This window comes from Ornithorhynchus anatinus, chromosome 13, assembly GCF_004115215.2.
Source record: "Ornithorhynchus anatinus isolate Pmale09 chromosome 13, mOrnAna1.pri.v4, whole genome shotgun sequence".
Lineage (NCBI taxonomy): Eukaryota > Metazoa > Chordata > Mammalia > Monotremata > Ornithorhynchidae > Ornithorhynchus > Ornithorhynchus anatinus.
In genome coordinates this window covers 32,478,818-32,496,749 of record NC_041740.1, presented here as the reverse complement: position 1 = coordinate 32,496,749, position 17,932 = coordinate 32,478,818, and the positions used below count along the sequence as shown (strand labels likewise).

The 17,932-nt window shown below is 49.1% G+C and overlaps 1 protein-coding gene and 1 long non-coding RNA gene across 8 annotated transcripts in view; one reads left to right on the top strand and one right to left on the bottom strand.

The window, feature by feature from the left end:
- The first annotated feature begins 300 nt into the window (after nucleotides 1–300).
- Nucleotides 301–17,037, top strand: LOC103165376. 6 transcript variants are annotated; one of them, XR_005660696.1, is made up of 11 exons: nucleotides 301–715; nucleotides 986–1,107; nucleotides 2,429–2,623; nucleotides 3,205–4,127; nucleotides 5,053–5,145; nucleotides 7,751–7,860; nucleotides 11,118–12,124; nucleotides 13,023–13,118; nucleotides 14,202–15,180; nucleotides 15,392–15,545; nucleotides 16,331–17,037. It is a non-coding gene; the product is annotated as an uncharacterized LOC103165376 (long non-coding RNA). The 6 variants fall into 6 exon arrangements; XR_005660695.1 differs by having other exon boundaries at nucleotides 3,205–5,145; nucleotides 11,118–11,256; nucleotides 11,985–12,124; XR_003763736.2 differs by having other exon boundaries at nucleotides 3,205–5,145; nucleotides 16,331–16,465; nucleotides 16,882–17,037.
- The window catches only part of FRMD4A (FERM domain containing 4A), a 250,340-nt gene continuing 247,387 nt past the window's right edge, over nucleotides 14,980–17,932 (bottom strand). For both annotated transcript variants that reach the window (XM_039913901.1, XM_029077375.2), the window contains exons 23-24: nucleotides 17,031–17,124; nucleotides 14,980–15,049 (exon numbers count right to left, since the gene is read on the bottom strand). In XM_039913901.1, coding sequence (XP_039769835.1) covers nucleotides 14,980–15,049; nucleotides 17,031–17,124 — 164 coding nt within the window. The remainder of the gene's footprint in view (nucleotides 15,050–17,030; nucleotides 17,125–17,932) is intronic.

The window sequence follows — 17,932 nt, the reverse complement described above, 5'->3', positions numbered from 1 at the left end:
GCAGGCAGCCTGCACTGGACAAGTTGGACTCCTAAGGCAAGAGAAGGCTCGTAGGTGAATGTCAAAAACAAGAGTGGTCTGAGGCTGGCCAGCCTAGACTCGTGGCACAGTGGAAAGAGCACGGGCTTTGGAGTCAGGGCTCATGAGTTTGAATCCCAGCTCTGCCGCTTGTCAGCTGTGTGACTGTGGGCAAGTCACTTAACTTCTCTGTGCCTCAGTTCCCTCATCTGTAAAATGGGGATTAAGACTGTGAGCCCCACGTGGGACAACCTGATTCCCTTGTGTTTACCCCAGCACTTAGAACAGTGCTCTGCACATAGTAAGTGCTTAACAAATACCAACATTATTATTATTATTATTATTAGATGAGGAGTGGCTCGGGATGGTATGTCGACCTTGTTGTCTGGTGGGCACTAAGTGAGACGGAAGGGGAGGGGGACAATTGAAAAGTTGTGAATAGGGTTAGCACACCCAAAAGCGTAATAACCCATCTGTGGTCTGGCCAGCGAGTCTGTGACCTGACATTCCCATGGCCCTCCTGTTGGTTTGTCACTGCGCTAAGCAGAGACCCTGTAGGTAGTCCGCTCCCCCTGCCCCCAGCTTGCTGAGGGGTTCCAGCTGTGAAACTTGAGAGCTCGATTCTCTGACCAGGCAGTCCTGGACCCCCAACGGAAGCAGCCAGCCTGGAGACCGGACCGGGGCAGCAGGAATGAAGGTGGGGGCTTCTGAGGACTGCGGTGAAGACTAGAGCTGCAGAAACAAAAAGCACGACGGCTTGGGGGCCGGGATGGGAGGGACAGCCCCGATCTGGGCCTGGCAGGAACAAGGGAGAGGGGGGCTGTCATCAGGAGAAAGAAGGCTTCTGAAGGCCCAGTGATTAATAAAAGAACTGAGTGATTGGCTCTGCGCTTTCTGAACCCGTGGGAAAATTTGGCAGGCTAGGAAATGTTGATTTATAACATCCCAACTTGCTCTTATTTTTAAGCCTCTCCTCTCCAGCGACTTCCTGATCCGCCAGAGCTCTTTAGGCTGACCTCAGGGTTGAACTCAGGAGATTCGGGGCTGTGACTCCCTTCATTTGAGACATGGTTTTCAGTGAACGGTGCAGTAAGTAAACAGGCTGGGAAAGATTTAAGCCCAGGCTTCCTGGCTTTGCTGGGCTGAGTTCCTCTTGGGATTGGATTGGCCCTGTCTCCCCTCCCCTACGGGGCCTACCTTCCAAACCCCGAAGAAGACTGGACACCAGGTGTCTCCTCCTGAAGCCTTCTGGGTTGGGATGTGCTCCTCATTTAGCATGAGGGGCTTGCAGCAAGAAAATAACTTAGAAGAATCTGCTTCCCCACTGAGGGACCTCCAAGCTCTAAGCCTCCCGGGTCGTAACGTGTCCTCCACCAGAATCGCTTTATCCCATAGACATGTGTGGAATGGCACCGTATCGGGAGCCTGGAAACTGAAAAAACGACTTTCTCACGGCAGATGTATGTATGTAAGAGTTTCCAGCTGTCTGGAGTGGGAGGGCCAGCTTCACTCCCTAGAGGGACACTAGGGGAATGCTGTTATGGCAACTGCTTGTCATCACAGACCCTGCAGCTGGTTTGGCCCAATGACAGCTACAAGTCAGTACCTAAATAGTTAACACTAGCATTCACTTCTTCCCCCGCCTCCACCCCCTCCAGGCTCCCTCCTCTTTTAAATTTGGTGGTGGTTGGGGGGGAGGGTAGGGGTTTGCTAGGAGCTGAGACCCAGAAGCCATAGACTGCAGCAGCTGGGGTGGGAACAGACCCCTCCCACGTTTTGAAAGCCTGTCCTGGCTTATTTTTGGTGGGGGGCTTTGGTTTTTTTTTTTGTTTACAGAAATGGATGTACTATTGATGCATTTACTTTCAGTTTACCTCCCAACTGTGAACTCTGTGATACTTTACACAGCCTGCTGAAACTAATCATTTTGTAGCTTTCAGTGTTTGCTTTGTTTAGCTGGGCCATTTCCTTTTGTTTAGTCTCTCCCCCAAGCCCTTAAATGCGGGTTTTAAAATAATTATCACACTGCTCACAGTATCCATTTTGGGTAGAACTGTATGCGTTTAATAGAACGGTGTGCATTTAACTATCTTGGGTACCTAAGATCCTCAGTTTCGGTTAGTCTAAAGAAAAACATGTATTTCCTAATCAGAGAAGTTCAGCACTCAATTTCTCTGGGCTAAATTCAGGAACGACCACACCAGGCTGAACTTGACTTTGTGTCTTAATCTGCTTAAACCCCTGGTCTCCTTGCTTGTTGAGAGCCATCCCCAAATTTTGCTTGTAAAATTTGCAGTGTGGGCCTCTAAGATGTGGGGAGAGGGGGCATTAAGTCTGGGTTGTATTTCAACAGGATCCCAAGGCTCTTATGTAAAGGCTTCTCATCGGGTTTTTTTCTTTCCCTTTGCAGGCTCTCCGAAGTAGTCTGGTGGCACTTACTCCTGCTTTTCTGCAGACGGACCAACAAGCAGGGAGAAGGTGCAGAGCAGTGATCGAGCAGATGAAAGTCCAGACAACAAATGACAAATGATCCTCGAGCTCTCAGTAGACAGGAACAGCAGCTTCTGGGCTCCAGCCGCCTCACAGACCAATCTGTCAATCAGTGGTATGTATTGAGCACTTACTGTGTTTAGATCACTGTACTAAGCACATGGGAGAGAATAATGCAACAGAGATGACAATCATCCCTGTCCACAGATTCCACAGATAGGTCCAAGAGATCTTCCCAGTGTGGAAATTTTTTTTTTTATGGTATTTGTTAAGCTCTTACTATGTGCCAAGCATCGTTCTAAGCATTGAGGTAGATACAAAGTTATAAGATTAGACACAATCCCTGTCCCACCTGGGGCTCACAGTCTAGGAAGGTAGGTTTAATCCCCATTTTAGAGATGAGGAAACTGAGGCACAGAGAAGTAATGTGATTTGCCCAAGGTCACACAGCAGTTCTTGCTAAATGTTTTTAGACTGCAGTCTGATTTCTTATAGACTATAACCAACTACAGCTATGCCATAGACCTCACCTGGTTATTATTAGTTCCTATGTGCCAGTAAATTACATGCATATATACTAAATTACGTGCATGTGTGCACATGAGCTTTCACATGTATCTGGGATTTCAAAGTTCTTGAGATTTTAGTGATCTATTCTTCCCCTCTTTTTTCCTGTTTCTCCTACCTCCTACACAGCATGAGCCTGCCATTCAGCCTGCCCCAGAACCAGCGTAGAATCAGAGGTCTGCATCAATCCACTCCACTTTTGTGTGCCAGGATGGCCTTGAATGTGTGGTTGCCCAGGCAAGACGATGCAGTGACTTCAGAAAAGCCTCTAAGGAAACTACTGGCAAAGTTGGGGAGTCAGTCAGTCCTATTTATTCAACACTTACTGTGTGCAGAGAACTGTACTAAGTACTTGGGAGAATACAGTAAGGCCCTGGTCTGAGCCAAGCTCCAGCCAGAAAAGAGAATCCGAGGCCTTCGATAGAAAAGTGAAATCCCTTTCCTCCTGAGGGAAAGAGCAGGAAACTCCCCAAGTGAAGAGAAGTATTATCTTTGTAGTCAGCAAAAAGTTTTCTTTTGCTAACATGCTAGAGATCTCTTATCTAGACATGTCCTCTCTGAAATGGGCTGTAATCCCTATTCAGCTAAAATATTCAGGTCCAAATTCTTCAAAAGTTGAAGGGAAGGGAGGTGTTGAACCTGAAAGTTTGCTGTGGCTTTAATCTCCAGAAGTAAAGAATGGAGCTATTGAACTTTATCAAGGGTTCTAACAGGGATCTGGGTATAATGTAACTTAGTCCTTCTCACTACTCATTAACTGTTCTCCCTAGAGGGATGGTCAAGATATTTATTCTCCTGATGTTATTAACTGTATTTCGCCGCCTAGGTGCCTCAAACCTCTCCCCGAAGAAGTGCTCCTTAAGAGACTCCTTCCAGGGAGAAGAAACTGCATGAGGAGATGAGCTCTGGCCATGGAAAGCCGATCCCGCCGTGCCCTCTGGGCGCTCATGAGCACACCGTCAGCCCATAACCATCGTCCCTTGTCCCTGCCATACAGGCAGTGGCAACCTGCCCTCCAGACAGCTGGGGAAGCTGAAGCCTTTGGGCCCAAGGTTTGGTCAAAGAAGGAAGTGTCTGGACTTTGATTAAATAAATTAATCTGTGCAATGCAAAATAGTTGGATAAAATAGAAAATCTAAACGCTACTTGAACTCTGTCAAAGAGAAATAGAATACTGGCTCAGAAGGGACTGGCTGAGTCCCTGAGCCCCTGAATTTAGCAAGGTGAGACAGCAGGATGGTGTGGGGCTTTTGTGTCCCAGACCGGTTTGGAGCAAAGCCCTGAGCAGATGGAGCGGTAGAAATGTGCGTGGGAGAGACCTGGCCCACCCTCATCAGGAGGGCTTTTTCCAGGAACAGGACCCTGGGCTGCTCTGCTCAGGAAGCCCACCTTTGAGGCGGGGTGGCTGTAGGCTGCTCAAACAGGAACGCCTGCCGCACTTGTTCTTGAGCAAACGGTGTCTTTCACGTACTGAGCCTGCTTCTAGCTGGAATTTGCTGGAGGGCGGGGATGGGGTTTGGAGGAGAATCTCTTTGGGTAGGGATTTGTAGAATTTGGGTGGAAGGAATCTGCCCCACTCTCCGCCCTCAAACAATAGCAAGCGATTGTTCAAAGTAATCTCCATAGCACTAGGGGAGAGAGAAAGTTTGGGTTATTGGAGACCTATTCTTTTGAAGTTGCCCAACGATTGCTTTTGAATAATGGTGAAAACTTGTCCGGCCTTGAAATCCTGATGTTCACATAGGAAATGCCCTGGCTATGTTTCCTGTTTTCCTAACCCTGCTTTTGAGCTTTGGAAAATGGTTGAAAAATGGGCTGTTTCCCCAGTAAATGTGGCATTTAGTTGATCCCTGAGGGAACTATTTTAGCTGGTCCCAAGAAGGATCATTGTGGGACAGCAGTGGTTGGGGGAAATGATGGGTTGATGTGTTTGTACACGGGCAAGCATACAAAAACATGAAATTTGTGTGTGTCTAGGTAATTCCGCTCTGCAGAATCCCCCATGGCCGGCTCTCCAGTGTCCACTCCTTTGTGGAAGAAGCTGGTGGATTTCAAAGGCTTCAGGTCAAGGTATTATATCATTGTTATTACCAACAACAGCAACGTTGAAGGTGGTGGCATTTAAGTGCTTACTATGTGCTAAGTGATCATGTTGGTTAAGGTTCCTGTCCCACATGGGACTCATGGTCTGAGAGAGGGAAGATCCCCATTTTACAGATGAGGAAACGGAGAAATGGGAGAAGTTGAGTGACTCAGTAGGCAGGTGGTGGAACTGGGATTAGAACCCGGCTTTTCTGGATTTGACTGAGAGAGGGTCAAGTTGTGCATCACTGACCTGGTCCTCTGCCTCTAAGCCGCAGGGTCAGGGGTGGAATGGTCAGTTCCTTTCTGCGAATCAGATGACAAAACACATAAAATGAGGAAGCTTTCCTTCCCCTCCATGATCTCCACAGAGGAGCAAAGAAAAGATAGGGGAATCCTGAGTCAGTGCAGTTGGGTAAGAGATAATAATAATAATAATTATGGTATTTGTTAAGCGCTTACTATTCATTGATTCATTCAATAGTGTTTATTGAGTACTTACTATGTGCAGAGCACTGTACTAAGTGCTTGGAATGTACAAATCAGCAACAGAGAGAGACAGTCCCTGCCCACTGACGGGCTTATTGTCCAATCGGGGGAGACAGACAAAAACAATAGCAATAAATAGAATCAAAGGGATGTACATCTCATTAAAACAATAGCAATAAATAGAATCAAGGGGATGTACATCTCATTAACAAAATAAATAAGGTAATACAAATATATAGAAATGAGCGGACGAGCATGGTGCTGAGGAGAGGGGAAGGGAGGGGGAAGGAGCAGAGGGAAAGGGGGGGAAAAGGGCTTAGCTGAGGGGAGGTGAAGGTGGGGGTAGAGGCAGCAAAGGGAGCAGAGGGAGAAGGGGAAGCTCAGTCTGGGAAGGCCTCTTGGGGGAGGTGAGCGCTCAGTAGGGCTTTGAAGAGGGGAAGAGAATTAGTTTGGCAGAGGTGAGGAGGGAGGACATTCCAGGACAGCAGGAGGATGTGACCCAGGGGTCGAAAGTGGCATAGGTGAGAATGGGGAATGGTGAGGAGGTGGGCGGCAGAGGAGCAGAGCCTACGGGGTGGTCAGTAGAAAGAAGGGAGGTGAGGTAGGAGGGGGCAAGGTGATGGAGAGCCTTGTAGCCTAGAGTGAGAAGTTTTTGTTTCGTGAGGAGGTCGATAGGCAACCACTGGAGGTTTTTAAGAAGGGGAGTGACATGCCCAGAGCGTTTCTGCAGGAAGATAAGCTGGGCAGCGGAATGAAGAATAGACTGAAGCAGGGAGAGACAGGAGGAAGGGAGATCAGAGAGAAGGCTGACAATAATCCAGCCGGGATATTATGAGAGCCTGTAGCAGTAAGATAGCCGTTTGGGTGGAGAGGAAAGGGCGGATCTTGGCGATATTATAAAGGTGAGACCGGCAGGTCTCGGTGACGGATTGGATGTGTGGGGTGAACGAGAGAGCCGAGTCAAAGATGACACCAAGGTTGCGGACTTGAGAGACGGGAAGGATGGTCGTAGCATCCACAGTGATAGGGAAGTCAGGAAGAGGACAGGGCTTGGGAGGGAAGATAAGGAGTTCAGTTTTGGACATGTTGAGTTTTAGGTGGCGGGCAAACATCCAGGCAGAGATGTCCTGGAGGCAGGGGGAGAGGACAGGGGCAGAGATGAAGATTTGTGTGTCATCTGCATAGAGATGATAGTTGAAGCCGTGAGAGCCGATGAGTTCACTGAGGGAGTGAGTGTAGATGGAGAACAGAAGAGGGCCAAGAACTGACCCTTGAGAAACCCCAACAGAGAGAGGATGGGAGGGGGAGGAGGAGCCTGTGAAGGAGACCGAGAATGAACGGCCAGAAAGATAAGAGGAGAACCAGGAGAGGATGGAGTCAGCCACTGTACTAAGAGATCCAGGCTAGATCTAGTCTGGCTTTGCCACTGCTGATTGTGGGATCCAGTGCAAATTGGTGAATCACACCATGCCTCAGTTTTCTCATCTGTAAAATGGGGGCTCTCCTCCCTCCTGGGAACAACTGGAGGATAAGTGAGGTAATAAAAACGCTTTGTGTTCTTGGGGGCTCTCCCAAGACAGTGGGAGCATTTTTGTTGTTGGGCCCTGGTGCCTGGGATTCAGCTCCCCCAGAACAATTGGGATGGGAGTCCGTCCTTACAGACCTTACTGGCCCCGGTGCTTCCTCCTTCATGTACGTTGCACAGCTGCAATAACCAGAACCCAGAAAGGCTGCAAGGGGTTACTCGTGTGGCTGGGTGTGTTTTTTGATTGAATGGATATTGCATGTGTTTGCATTGTGCAACATTTCTGGGGGTGGGTTGGAACGTCTTCTACCACCCCCACACCGAACCCATCCCCACAACTGCCATATCAGCCCATGGCCCAGTGGAATGCAGCCCCCTCAGGCTGAGGAACCTAAGAGTCCCAGGGGCTCTACACCTGCATGCATGTGGTATACGTGTCTGACTCCCTCTCTGATACGACATTGGGGTCTGGGGGCAGGTGCCACCCCAGCGAGACAGACACAGCTTATTCCTCGTTGCAGCGGGGGTGGGTTTTCAGACTGTTTTGGCATCTCAGCCTCCTTTCCTTTATGAACTGAGGGAAGTCCGACTACACTGAAGCAGACGAACCAGGAGAACAGGGATCGCGTTTTCAGCTCAAGGTGAAGGGGCTGCTGTCAGCCACCACTTCCACATGCTACCCAAATCAGGTAAGAAGGACTGGTCAACACTGCTTGTCCAATCACTCTGCTCTGCCTGGACAGTTGAAGTCTCTCATGTGAGGAAATGTACTGTATTGTACTCTCCCGAGGGCTCAGTATAGTGCTCTGCACACAGTAAGCACTCAGTAAATACCACTGATTGAGAGATCTCTGGGAATCTTTAGCTTCGAGGGCAGCCCAAGGCACGTGCTTTCAACCATCGGTCTTGGAGACAGCTTGCCCTCATTCACCCTCTGGCCAGGGCATGTGCGAGGAGACAACAGCAGGCTCTATTTGCTCTCCTTGAGCAAAAAATAATAGTAATAACAACTGTGGTATTTGTTAAGCCCTGTATGCCAAGCACCAAACTAAGCAGTGGGATGGATACAAGATAATCAGCAGGTTGTGTACACAGTCCCTGTAGTACATAAGGCTCACAGACTAAAGGGGAGGGAGAACAGGTACGAGGTCCCCATTTCACAGATGAGGACAGTGAAGCACAGCGATGTGAAGTGACTAAGTGACTTGCCTGAGGGCTCCCAGAAGGCAAGTGGAAGAGCAGGAATTAAGAATCCAGGGCCTCTGGCTCCCGGGTTCATGCTTTTTCTCCTAGGCGACCCAGGGGAGGTTCAGATGCTGGCAGTGCAGAAAGAATTCTTTACACGTGGAAGAACAGTGAGGCCTTATGGAAAGAGCATGGCCCTGAGAGTTGGAGGACTTGGGTTCTAATTCCAACTCTGCCATGTGCCTGCTGCATGGCCTTGGGAAGTCATTTGATTTCTCTGTGTCTGTTTCCTCATCTGTAAAATGCTAATTCAGTACCTGTCTCCCCCCCCCATTTCTTAAATTGTGAGCCCTGTGTGGGACAGGCACTGTGACTGACCTGATTGTCTTGTATCTGCCCTAGCACTTAGTTCAGTGCTTGGCACACAGTAAACACTTAACAAGTACCACTATTATTATTATTATTATTATGCAACTGAATGTGGATAGGTCCTTAATACAGAGCTGTCCATGGACTCTCTTCTCCCAGCTCCACAATAGATTGTAATTTTAATTCAGGCACTTACGTGCTTACCCAGTGCCAAGCTCTGGGTGAGACACAAGGTAAGCAGATTCCACCCAGGGTTCTCTGGAACTTATCTGCCCAAAATCTTTACTTGCCCTGGGCAAGTGGGTGGGTGAGTGGCTCAGAAAGAATAACCAAAATCTTTGAAGAACCATGGTGACTCGTTTCATTTTGAAAATGCTTTAATAAGTGTTGACAACACTGTTTTGCAAAATGTAAAGGTACTATACAAATTCTTAATACAAAAAGAATAAATTAAAAGCAGATTTTTAAAAAAATTCTGCAACTTTTTCCTACAACAGACATTTTTTTTTCTCATTGATTACAGTTGAACAGAATCCAGGAAAATCATTTTACATGCGCTACAGTCAGTTTCAGCAGTGTCCTAATTTTTTTTTCCATTTTAAAACTAGGGCCCATTTTCCATGACTTGTAATAAAACTATGGACATTAATATATGTAAAACTTTACATCTAGTTAACTAAGCAGTAACTGGTCATCTGATAGCACCTGAAGGGGGTTTACTATGTTCAGAACTAAACTAATACTGACCAAAAAACAAATGGGATTTTTTATCTTTAACATTTTCCCCACTCAACTGCATATAACTAAAAATAATCAACCTCCCTTGCCAGCTAGTCTGGTGTGTCTCTCTACCCTAATCCTCTGGCTTGTCAGAAGAAATTTCTTTGCAGGAGTCCACAAATGCAGTAGTGACCCTATATCAGGCCACAGGGCTTTGTTTCACCTTTTTATTGAATAAAGCTACCAAACCCCCCCCCAAAAAAAATCAACTGTTAGGGCTGTATAAAGAGTTTGCAAGTGCTTGTATACAATAGCTCTGTTGCCTCTCCCACATATTTTTAACATGTTAATCTCAAGGACTAACATTTTATGTACATCTCATATGTATTGAATTCAGCTAAACAGTAAAACCTGTTTTACTTATTTTCTGTCTTTACTACCAGACTGGCACAACTTTGCCTCGATTGCAAAACCAACCCTCCCCCCCCCCCCCCCCCCCGCTCTTCCCAAAACCCACAGCACTAGTCTTCGAAAGGTTTTCCCCCACTCCAAGTAACTTAACGGGACAAGAAATTACCGGTACATTTAAGCATTTGACTTGACAGAATTCACTTCAGACTAACATCGAAATCGTACAGCTGTCACCTCTCTTCCACCTGCTCTCTCCTTTATCCCCACCCCACCCCCTTTTCCCCCTCAAATTTCTGCTTTTCAACCTTGGATTATTTTTGTATAAAGAACTCAGCCCAACACATGTTTGAGTAGGACAGGGAAGGCAAAAAAAAAAAAAGCTCAATTTGCAGCTCTGAACATGTCACAGCCTAAAGTCTCCACACCCTTTGAGACATTTGGAACCATGCTAATAACTTAGCATCTGTACAGCACCGCTTAAGCCTCCACAGGCTCTACAGCCATTAGCCAACTAAACTTCACAGAACTTCTGCAGTTAATCTCAAGCCCACTGCAGGTGGGGAAATAGAGGCACAGAAGTGATGTGACATGCCCAAAGCTACTGCACAAAAGGAGTCAGGGGTTCATTTTGTCTCCTCAGTATTTTCAGTCACATGGCAGGGGTGATTCCTTTTTCAATTTGTTTATTTTCTTTCAGTGTTGCTCACTTCTGACTCTCCTGCTCTGGTAAACTCTCTGGTCAATCATTCAATCTTATTTATTGAGCACTGCTTATGTGCAGAGCACTGAACTTAGGAGAGCAGAATTTAAAAGAATTAGCAGATATGCTTCCTGCCCACAACGAGCTTACAGTCTTGGATCACACAGAAGGGTTTTTCCTTTTTAACTATAGCTCATTTCAGTTCTGTTTCCCCCTCCCCACCCCCCCCGCCCCGGCCCTGCCCTCTGACCTCTAGCACTTCAGTGCCTCAGCACGAGGAAGTGGGAAAATCCCTCCCGTAGTTTCCGTCGTCCCCGGTCCACCTGTGGCCGCAACCCAGAGCAGAGCACCTCAGTGCACACCTTGAGCATGCCAGCACGAATCACCCAGCCTCTAAGTGCCCACCATCACCAGCAACAAATCAGCTCTGAGGCCCCAGAAGAGTGGTGGCTTGCCAGGCGGGTATAAAGCCCCATTCCAAATGCAGGGAAACTTGCCACAATTTTCACTGAACTTTCAACCTTGTTTTTTTGTTTCCTCTTCCTCTTTTGGTATCTGCAGCCCCAACACACTTTGCATGTCAAGGTTATCGGTTGTGTTTTCTGAGTGCCGATCCCTGCTGTAGTTGGAAACCCCCATCCCTGGTCGGGGGTAACCAGCCAGGCACGTTACTTCTCAACAGCATCATGGGATCTCCCACGTAAGTGACCCGCAATCAGCTGACTGCTGAGAAGTCAGATCTCAGCCCTTTGCTACACGAGGGTAAGGAAGGGGGAAAAGACCCCCGATAGTTAAACGCTAATGGAGCTTAACCACCGGGTAAGATCACAATGTACTCTTTGACTAGAAACCAAATACCTGGTGCAGACAGGATGGAATCGAGCTGCTTTCTCCACCGGAGTAGTGAGCCGCTGGGGCAGTCTTCACCCGGGGCGACCACAGTTACAGAAAGACAATGGTTGCTGGTCTTCTGTCTCAGCTCTGTGGCCGGATTCTGCCCGGGCACATCAGGGCCGCTGGGACTGCGGCCCCCCTCTGGTCAGTCCCCTCGCCGGATTCCCATTGGTCCAGGTTAACGGGGCCGTGGTGGACTTGAGGTCAAAAGAAATCAACCAACGCTGGTGTCTTTGCCATGAACACATTGTATTAGTTTTCCAGGCTCTACATTAAGGGGGTGGGGAAGGAAGGCAGAGAGGTTGAGGGGGGAGGAGAGGCAAAGAGGAAGAGTGGTTTACAAGTGAAAGGTTCTCCCTGCTGGCAGAAGACTAGAATTGGGAAAGGGTTTCTGCAGCAGGAGAATGCTCGGTTTCGTGGCCTTGGTTGTAGTTGTTGATCTTTGGCAGCGTAGAACTGATTGTGATCCTCTGATCCAGCTCTGAAACGATAAGCTTCTCATTTCATCACCCACCCGCCCATCTCTCCCCGCAGGAAAAAACTGCAGCACTTCTCTACCACCATGGGGTCCTTCTCCGAGGGCTCACTCGCCCGGACGTCGCTGCCCTTCTCGGTTTTACCAAGGATGGCGAAGGAAACCTCAGTCGGTGACACGGCCCCCGGTGCCTACTGCGGTAATCTCCTATCTCCCCGGGGCGGGTTCGGGGCCACCAGATCCACCCATGAAGAGTTGACCCTCGGCTCTCTGGGGAGGCGGGTGGGCAAGGGGAGGGACCAGACTCCTCCCCTACCCCGGTCCATCTCAGTCAGGTTGGGTGGCGAGGCAGGGAGGGACAAGGAAAAAAAAAAAAGTGCTGAGAACTGGAACTGGTGTGCAAGGTGACAGTGCTTCTGGGTAAGGCAAATGAGAGGCAGTGAGGTGAGCTCAGAACGGCATCGAGGAGGGCAGCTGGAGGTCGGGCTGGCTCACACCAGAGTCCCGGGCTTGGCTTTCTCCTGTCCGTACCACTGGACGTCGGCTAGTTCCGGATAGAGGGGGGAGTCCAGGAAACAGCTGTCGTTGTAGCTCCTGCAGCAGAAACCAAGAAGCCAAGTGAGGGTGGGGAGATAGATTCATAATGTGAGCATTATGAGGCATATTGTGCGTCGGGCTTGGGATATGGAGAAAATATGTCTGAACAAACATTCCCGATGAAGGTTATGTGGGACCCCGGGAGCCTTGAGAACAAAGCACCCATGAAGGTAGGTGTGGATGCCTCTTCCGCTGTGACCCCCACTCAACACCCCCAAGGAGGTGTTGATTCCAATTGGTTCGGCCCCATAGACCCCCTTTCTGGTCCAGCAATCTCTGAAATACCCCTCTGCTGTTACTACCAACTGTGGGGGCCTAAGGAACATGACTCGACAGGTTAGACTCTAAAAGGCTAACTAATTTAATGTCTTCAACCTTCTCTTGGGGGTCGCAGCATGGGCTCAGGGAGGTTTCCTTTTCTCATTGTGGCCTTGCCCCAGATGGACATTAGGGGAGAAATGGGTGTTACTGTTTTGTTAAATCTCCTTCCGTCCATTCAGGTCCCTCCTCAGCATCCCTGGGAAACATGGTTTCAGTTCACCTGGCCCAGAACTACTTTTCCCGGAAGCTTTGCAACCCAGCTCTTCTGGAGTAAGGTAAGGACCTCCGTACCTCCCCTCATGTCCCCACAGGGTTGCGCTTCCTCCAGAGAAGGGGCTGGGACTCGGGGCCATGGGGAAACCCGAAGTGCCACAAATGAATTCAGATTCCGCTTTTACCCTCCTTGAGCCAGAACAAGAGAGTAATCCCCTAGGAAGGTCCAGCCCCCACAAGGCCAAATGTTTCAGCTCTTCAACCTCAGCTTTGGCTCTTCTGTTAATTAGCGGGAAGTAAAAGGGGCTTAATTGCACATTAGTTCATTTGCCTCTATCCTGTTAATTTACCAACTTCCTTCTAGGCTTAGCAAGTAGTGTTTGCTAATTGGATACAACTGGTTGGCTTTTAGTCTTTGCTCTCTGGTGTACACACAAGGGCCAATAATCTGCTCCAACAAACCCTCCCGTTTGTTGATGATAGCCAAAAAGGAGTCTCTCTGAGGCAAATGGTGACAGGGATAACTTTACTTCCTGGAATCTCGCTTCCATCAAACTTCTCCCCCAAAATTTGATGATACCCTTGAGGGTTGGGGAGTGGGGAGCTCACAGCTCAGCCAGACCACGCTTCCCTCCTGAACCACGACCCAGGACAACCAGGAGTGATGTTTTTCTGTTCTCCCACCTCTTGGGCGTTGTGGAAGGAGTTTGGAACTTTGAAAATGTTCCCCTCTGGCCTTTGACTTAAAAACCCACAAAAGGCTGGGATCAAAGACTTCTGCCAAAACCTTCCCAGGGGCTTAAGAGAGAGTGATGTGGCCAGAATCACTCAACTGTGGTTTCAGAAACAAGACACAGTCCAGGGCCTTAATTACGAGCCTGGGGCAGACAAAGCCTTGGGCAGGAGGTAAGAAGAAGCCCCACTACCCCGATCCCATCTGATTGATTTGTTCAGTTGGCCACAGGGTTTTTTAGAAGCCCTCATTGGAAGAGGGACGCTTCCAGGGGGATAGGGGCAGCTCTAGACCAAACCCTTTCCATTTCCAGCCTGTTTTGAGTTCTACAGGCCAGGCTATCGCTATGTGATTTTCATTAACGTGTTGAGCAATAACAATGTTCCCATAATAACATCCCGTCCTTTTACAGACTCTTGCTTCTGAGGCAGCGTGACTAAGACCCGGGTACGGCATTCATCCTCTCAGCAAATGGGCCTGGCTCTGTAATAATTCTTAGAGAATTCTCACTTTGAGCGGGAGAGAAGTGGCAGCTGTTGGAGAGCTGTGGCTTTTGGGCTTCTACGAAGCGGGGGATTATTGTCAAAGCCCCCAGATCGTCACCACCTTCATCCATGGCAGGAGGGAAATGGAAGCCCAGCTAACTGTGGTGCCCTTAGAGGGACAGGACCATCTTTTCACTAGCCCATGATACCATTTACCTTCTATGCAGACAAGTAGGTGCCTATATACCCTCTTCATCCTTCCTGACAGCCCCCCCATTCGGGTCTCAAAGTCTGTCTTGCTGGTAGATTGGGATGCCACCCTGCTCTCTCGCCTGGAATACCCTTCTCCCGGCCCTGCACTGAGAGAGATGACCAAAAGGCCCAAACTCCTGAAAGTTACTCAGAGCGACTGATAAAGCCACTCTAAGGCTCTTCTGAGAGTAAGGGACTTCTAGGTTCTGAATCCCTGGACAGTAAAAAGGACATGTATGTACATCTTTCTGGGTCCAAAGCCAGATCATCTACATTTATTTAGCACTGGGATGGGGATTTTAATAGCTTCCACATTACTCAGAGGATTCCGCATAGCAATCAATTATGCCACGGGTGAAGTCCAACACATCTGTAGCACATCGGAGAGCATAAACTACAAGGAACCATGAAGAGGGCAGAGTTATAAGAACAAAACGTTCCCTTACTATACCTCTATTCATCAGTACTTTGGTGAGTTGGAGACTCAGACTCATCCATAGTGGGTGAGCTTTCTGTTGCTTCTCTGAACAAAGGAGAGCACAGGAAGGAAGAGCAAAGAGGAAACGTTAAAGAGAAGAAGTGACCCAGACATTGTTAAGAACTTATTAACACAGTGGGAAGAACAGCTGATGACTCATTCTTCTGGACAAAAGGGTTAGTAACACAAAAACATGTCATGCAGATTTTTCAATTTCTGATTCCTGTTTCTAAAGCAAATTTTCTAGTGAAGCCACCTTAAGAGAGAGTTTATCATTGCCTCTGAAAATAACTGTTTTGTTACTGTACTATAACCTTAGGTCAAGTAAATGTTTTAAATGTCTTCTATTTTTTCTTTCTCCCTCTACCCTCCTGGCTTTGTCCACAGTTCCCACACACCTAACGCGGGCAGGAAAAACTGAATCGCCAGACAGCTGTGAGAGCTAAAGACACTGTCTGTCTACACGCACTTGGGGAGAGGCAACGCACAGAAGAGCAGGGTTGGATCTATGTCCCCAGCTTTATGGCCGCCTCCGGTCCAGGTAATAATGACGGCATTTGATACATGCTCACTATAGGCCCAGTCCTTTACTAAGTGCTGGAATAGATACAAGATAATCAGGTAGTTCTCACAGACTAAACAGGACTTAAAACCCACTGGTGCTGGCTGGGCACAGTGGCAGTGAATCGCTCCTCTGGAAGCAGAGATTACTTCTGGGGAAAGGGGATTTCTGGCACCAGTGAACTTAACTAATTAGAATAGTAGTAGTAGTAGTTAAGCCTTTACTATGTGCCCAGCTCTGTACTATCCTAAGCACTGGGGTACAGACCAAATAATTGGGTCAAAGTACAGTCTTTGTCCTCCCCCTCCCCGGGGCTCCCAGTTTCAGGGGGAGGGAGAACAGATGTTTAAAATCCATTTTACCAAAGAGGAAACTGAGGCACAGAGAAGTTAAGTGACTTACACAAGAGGAACATAATGGAGCTGGGATTAAAACCCAGGGCCCTTGCCTCTAAGCCCGGAGTCCTTCCCCTAAAATGACTAGGTGGCATATGAAAATAACGAGCCAATCTTGTGTGAAACAAAGTAGCTCATGGTGTTGCTATGAAGGAGTGGCTGAACTGATTCTGACCCCCAGGGCTCCTGCCTTTCTTGTCTCCTTAGTGCCCCATCTTTTTTTCCGCACATCCCAAGTGCTTAGCCCAGTGCATCGCCCCAATTAGGTGCTCATGCAAGGAGAGCAGAGGAGGATTTCCACCTGAGGGGAAATCAATGCCTTGAGGGGGCTGAGCTATCCTGCCCTGATTCTCTTCCTTTCTTCCTCAGGAGTTCCCAGCCAGGCCCATTTCAAAGGGAGCAAAAGGTCCTGGTGAAAACGAGAGCATCTGCCATAAGGATCTTAACTAGCTGTGTGTTGAGAAAATGGGGCTTTCAGCCAGTGACCCTGTGGAGGGCAAGGAAGTGAGCATCTCCAAGTTGAGGCTCCCGGTCTCCACCTATCCATGTGGGGAAATCCCTGCCCTCCTTACCCTCACAGGGAAAGGCAGAAGGGAGCCTCTAAGCAGGAGAGGCTGTCCACTCAGTTTCCGGGCTGCAAACCCTTCTCCTTCCTTGATTCCTGTTGTCCCCTGCTTCGGGGAAGAAGGTGGATGGGCTCAGGGGCACCGCCTGCCTCGTGCTTGCCAGGGTGGGAGCAACGAGGTGGCTCCAGTTTCACTGGCTAAGGTGGGAGCCAGGTGGAAAGGCGAACCTCACCAACAGGAAGGGAGGTTGGGTGGGGCAGAGGTTTATAAGGAGGGTTGAGAAGGCTCCTACCGCACTATGGATGGGGTTGCATTCTCTACATACCTCTGCCCTCTTCCTTAACGTTGACACAGGCTCCCCACCCTTGTTTGCCGAGTCGCCGAACCCTTCCGTGACCTGCTGGCTGTCACCCATCCCTACTGGAAGCCCCCGGCGCCTTCCCCGGCTCTATTCATCACCCTCACTGAGAAGACAGAGAAAACCCCAGATGGGACTCACTCACCCGGCCTGCCAGGTCAAGAGGTGGTGCGGGCTGCTTGGGGGCGTAGCTCCGATCTCGCTGGAAGGGGTGGAGCTCCGCTGGCTGGGAGGTAAGGCTGTTGAGGCCCACAGTTGGGGAAGGGAAGGGAGAGAGAACACTGTCAGATGAGGGCATCTGAGCAAAGACAGCTCTTGCAGCCGGTTTGCCCAGAGCCCCAGCAGCTGAGGGACTCCAGCATCCCCTCTCCTCCCAGACTTCCTGGGGTGGTGGGACAGGGGGAATGGGGTCTCCTGCACTTGGAGGTGCAGCTGGCTTTCAGGTACTTGTTCTTGGCAGTTTATGGCCTAAAAACAAATCTAGCCACTTAGGCACAGGATGTGAATGAATCAATGTTTTGCCTGTCTTTTTCATTAAAGGATAAACAGTTTTGCCTGCTAAAAGCTCTTGAGACTATTCTTTCACCAGTCCCCAGTGCTGCTGCCCTCCCCCACAAGCCCAGTTGGGATTTAGCTCCCACGGCCCTTGAAGCTTGGGACATTTCAAATGGCTTCAGCTGATGGCTTCAAATCAAACCTTGCTCTCAGCCACTGTATCCTCAGCCCAGATCTGAGCTTGGGCCTGGGGTTAGGAATCGGGCCGAGTTCCCCCTTGGCTTTGGCCAATTGTCTCGGAAAGTCCTGGGGGAGGGGATGCATAAAACCCACCCTGTCCCATAATTGGGGGACACGGAACCCACCTGCCCAGAGCCTCTGCCCCTTCCTACTCCCGTACAGGGCAGAGCCCCTCTGAGGGGAGCCAGTCTGGCGTTGAGCAGGACTGTGGTAATAGAAGAGTTGGCTAGCCAACCTTCTCCACAGCTTACCCTCCAAATGTGCCCCATGCAGGGCTGGCAGTGGGGATCTGGGTAGTGGAGGAGGAAAGCT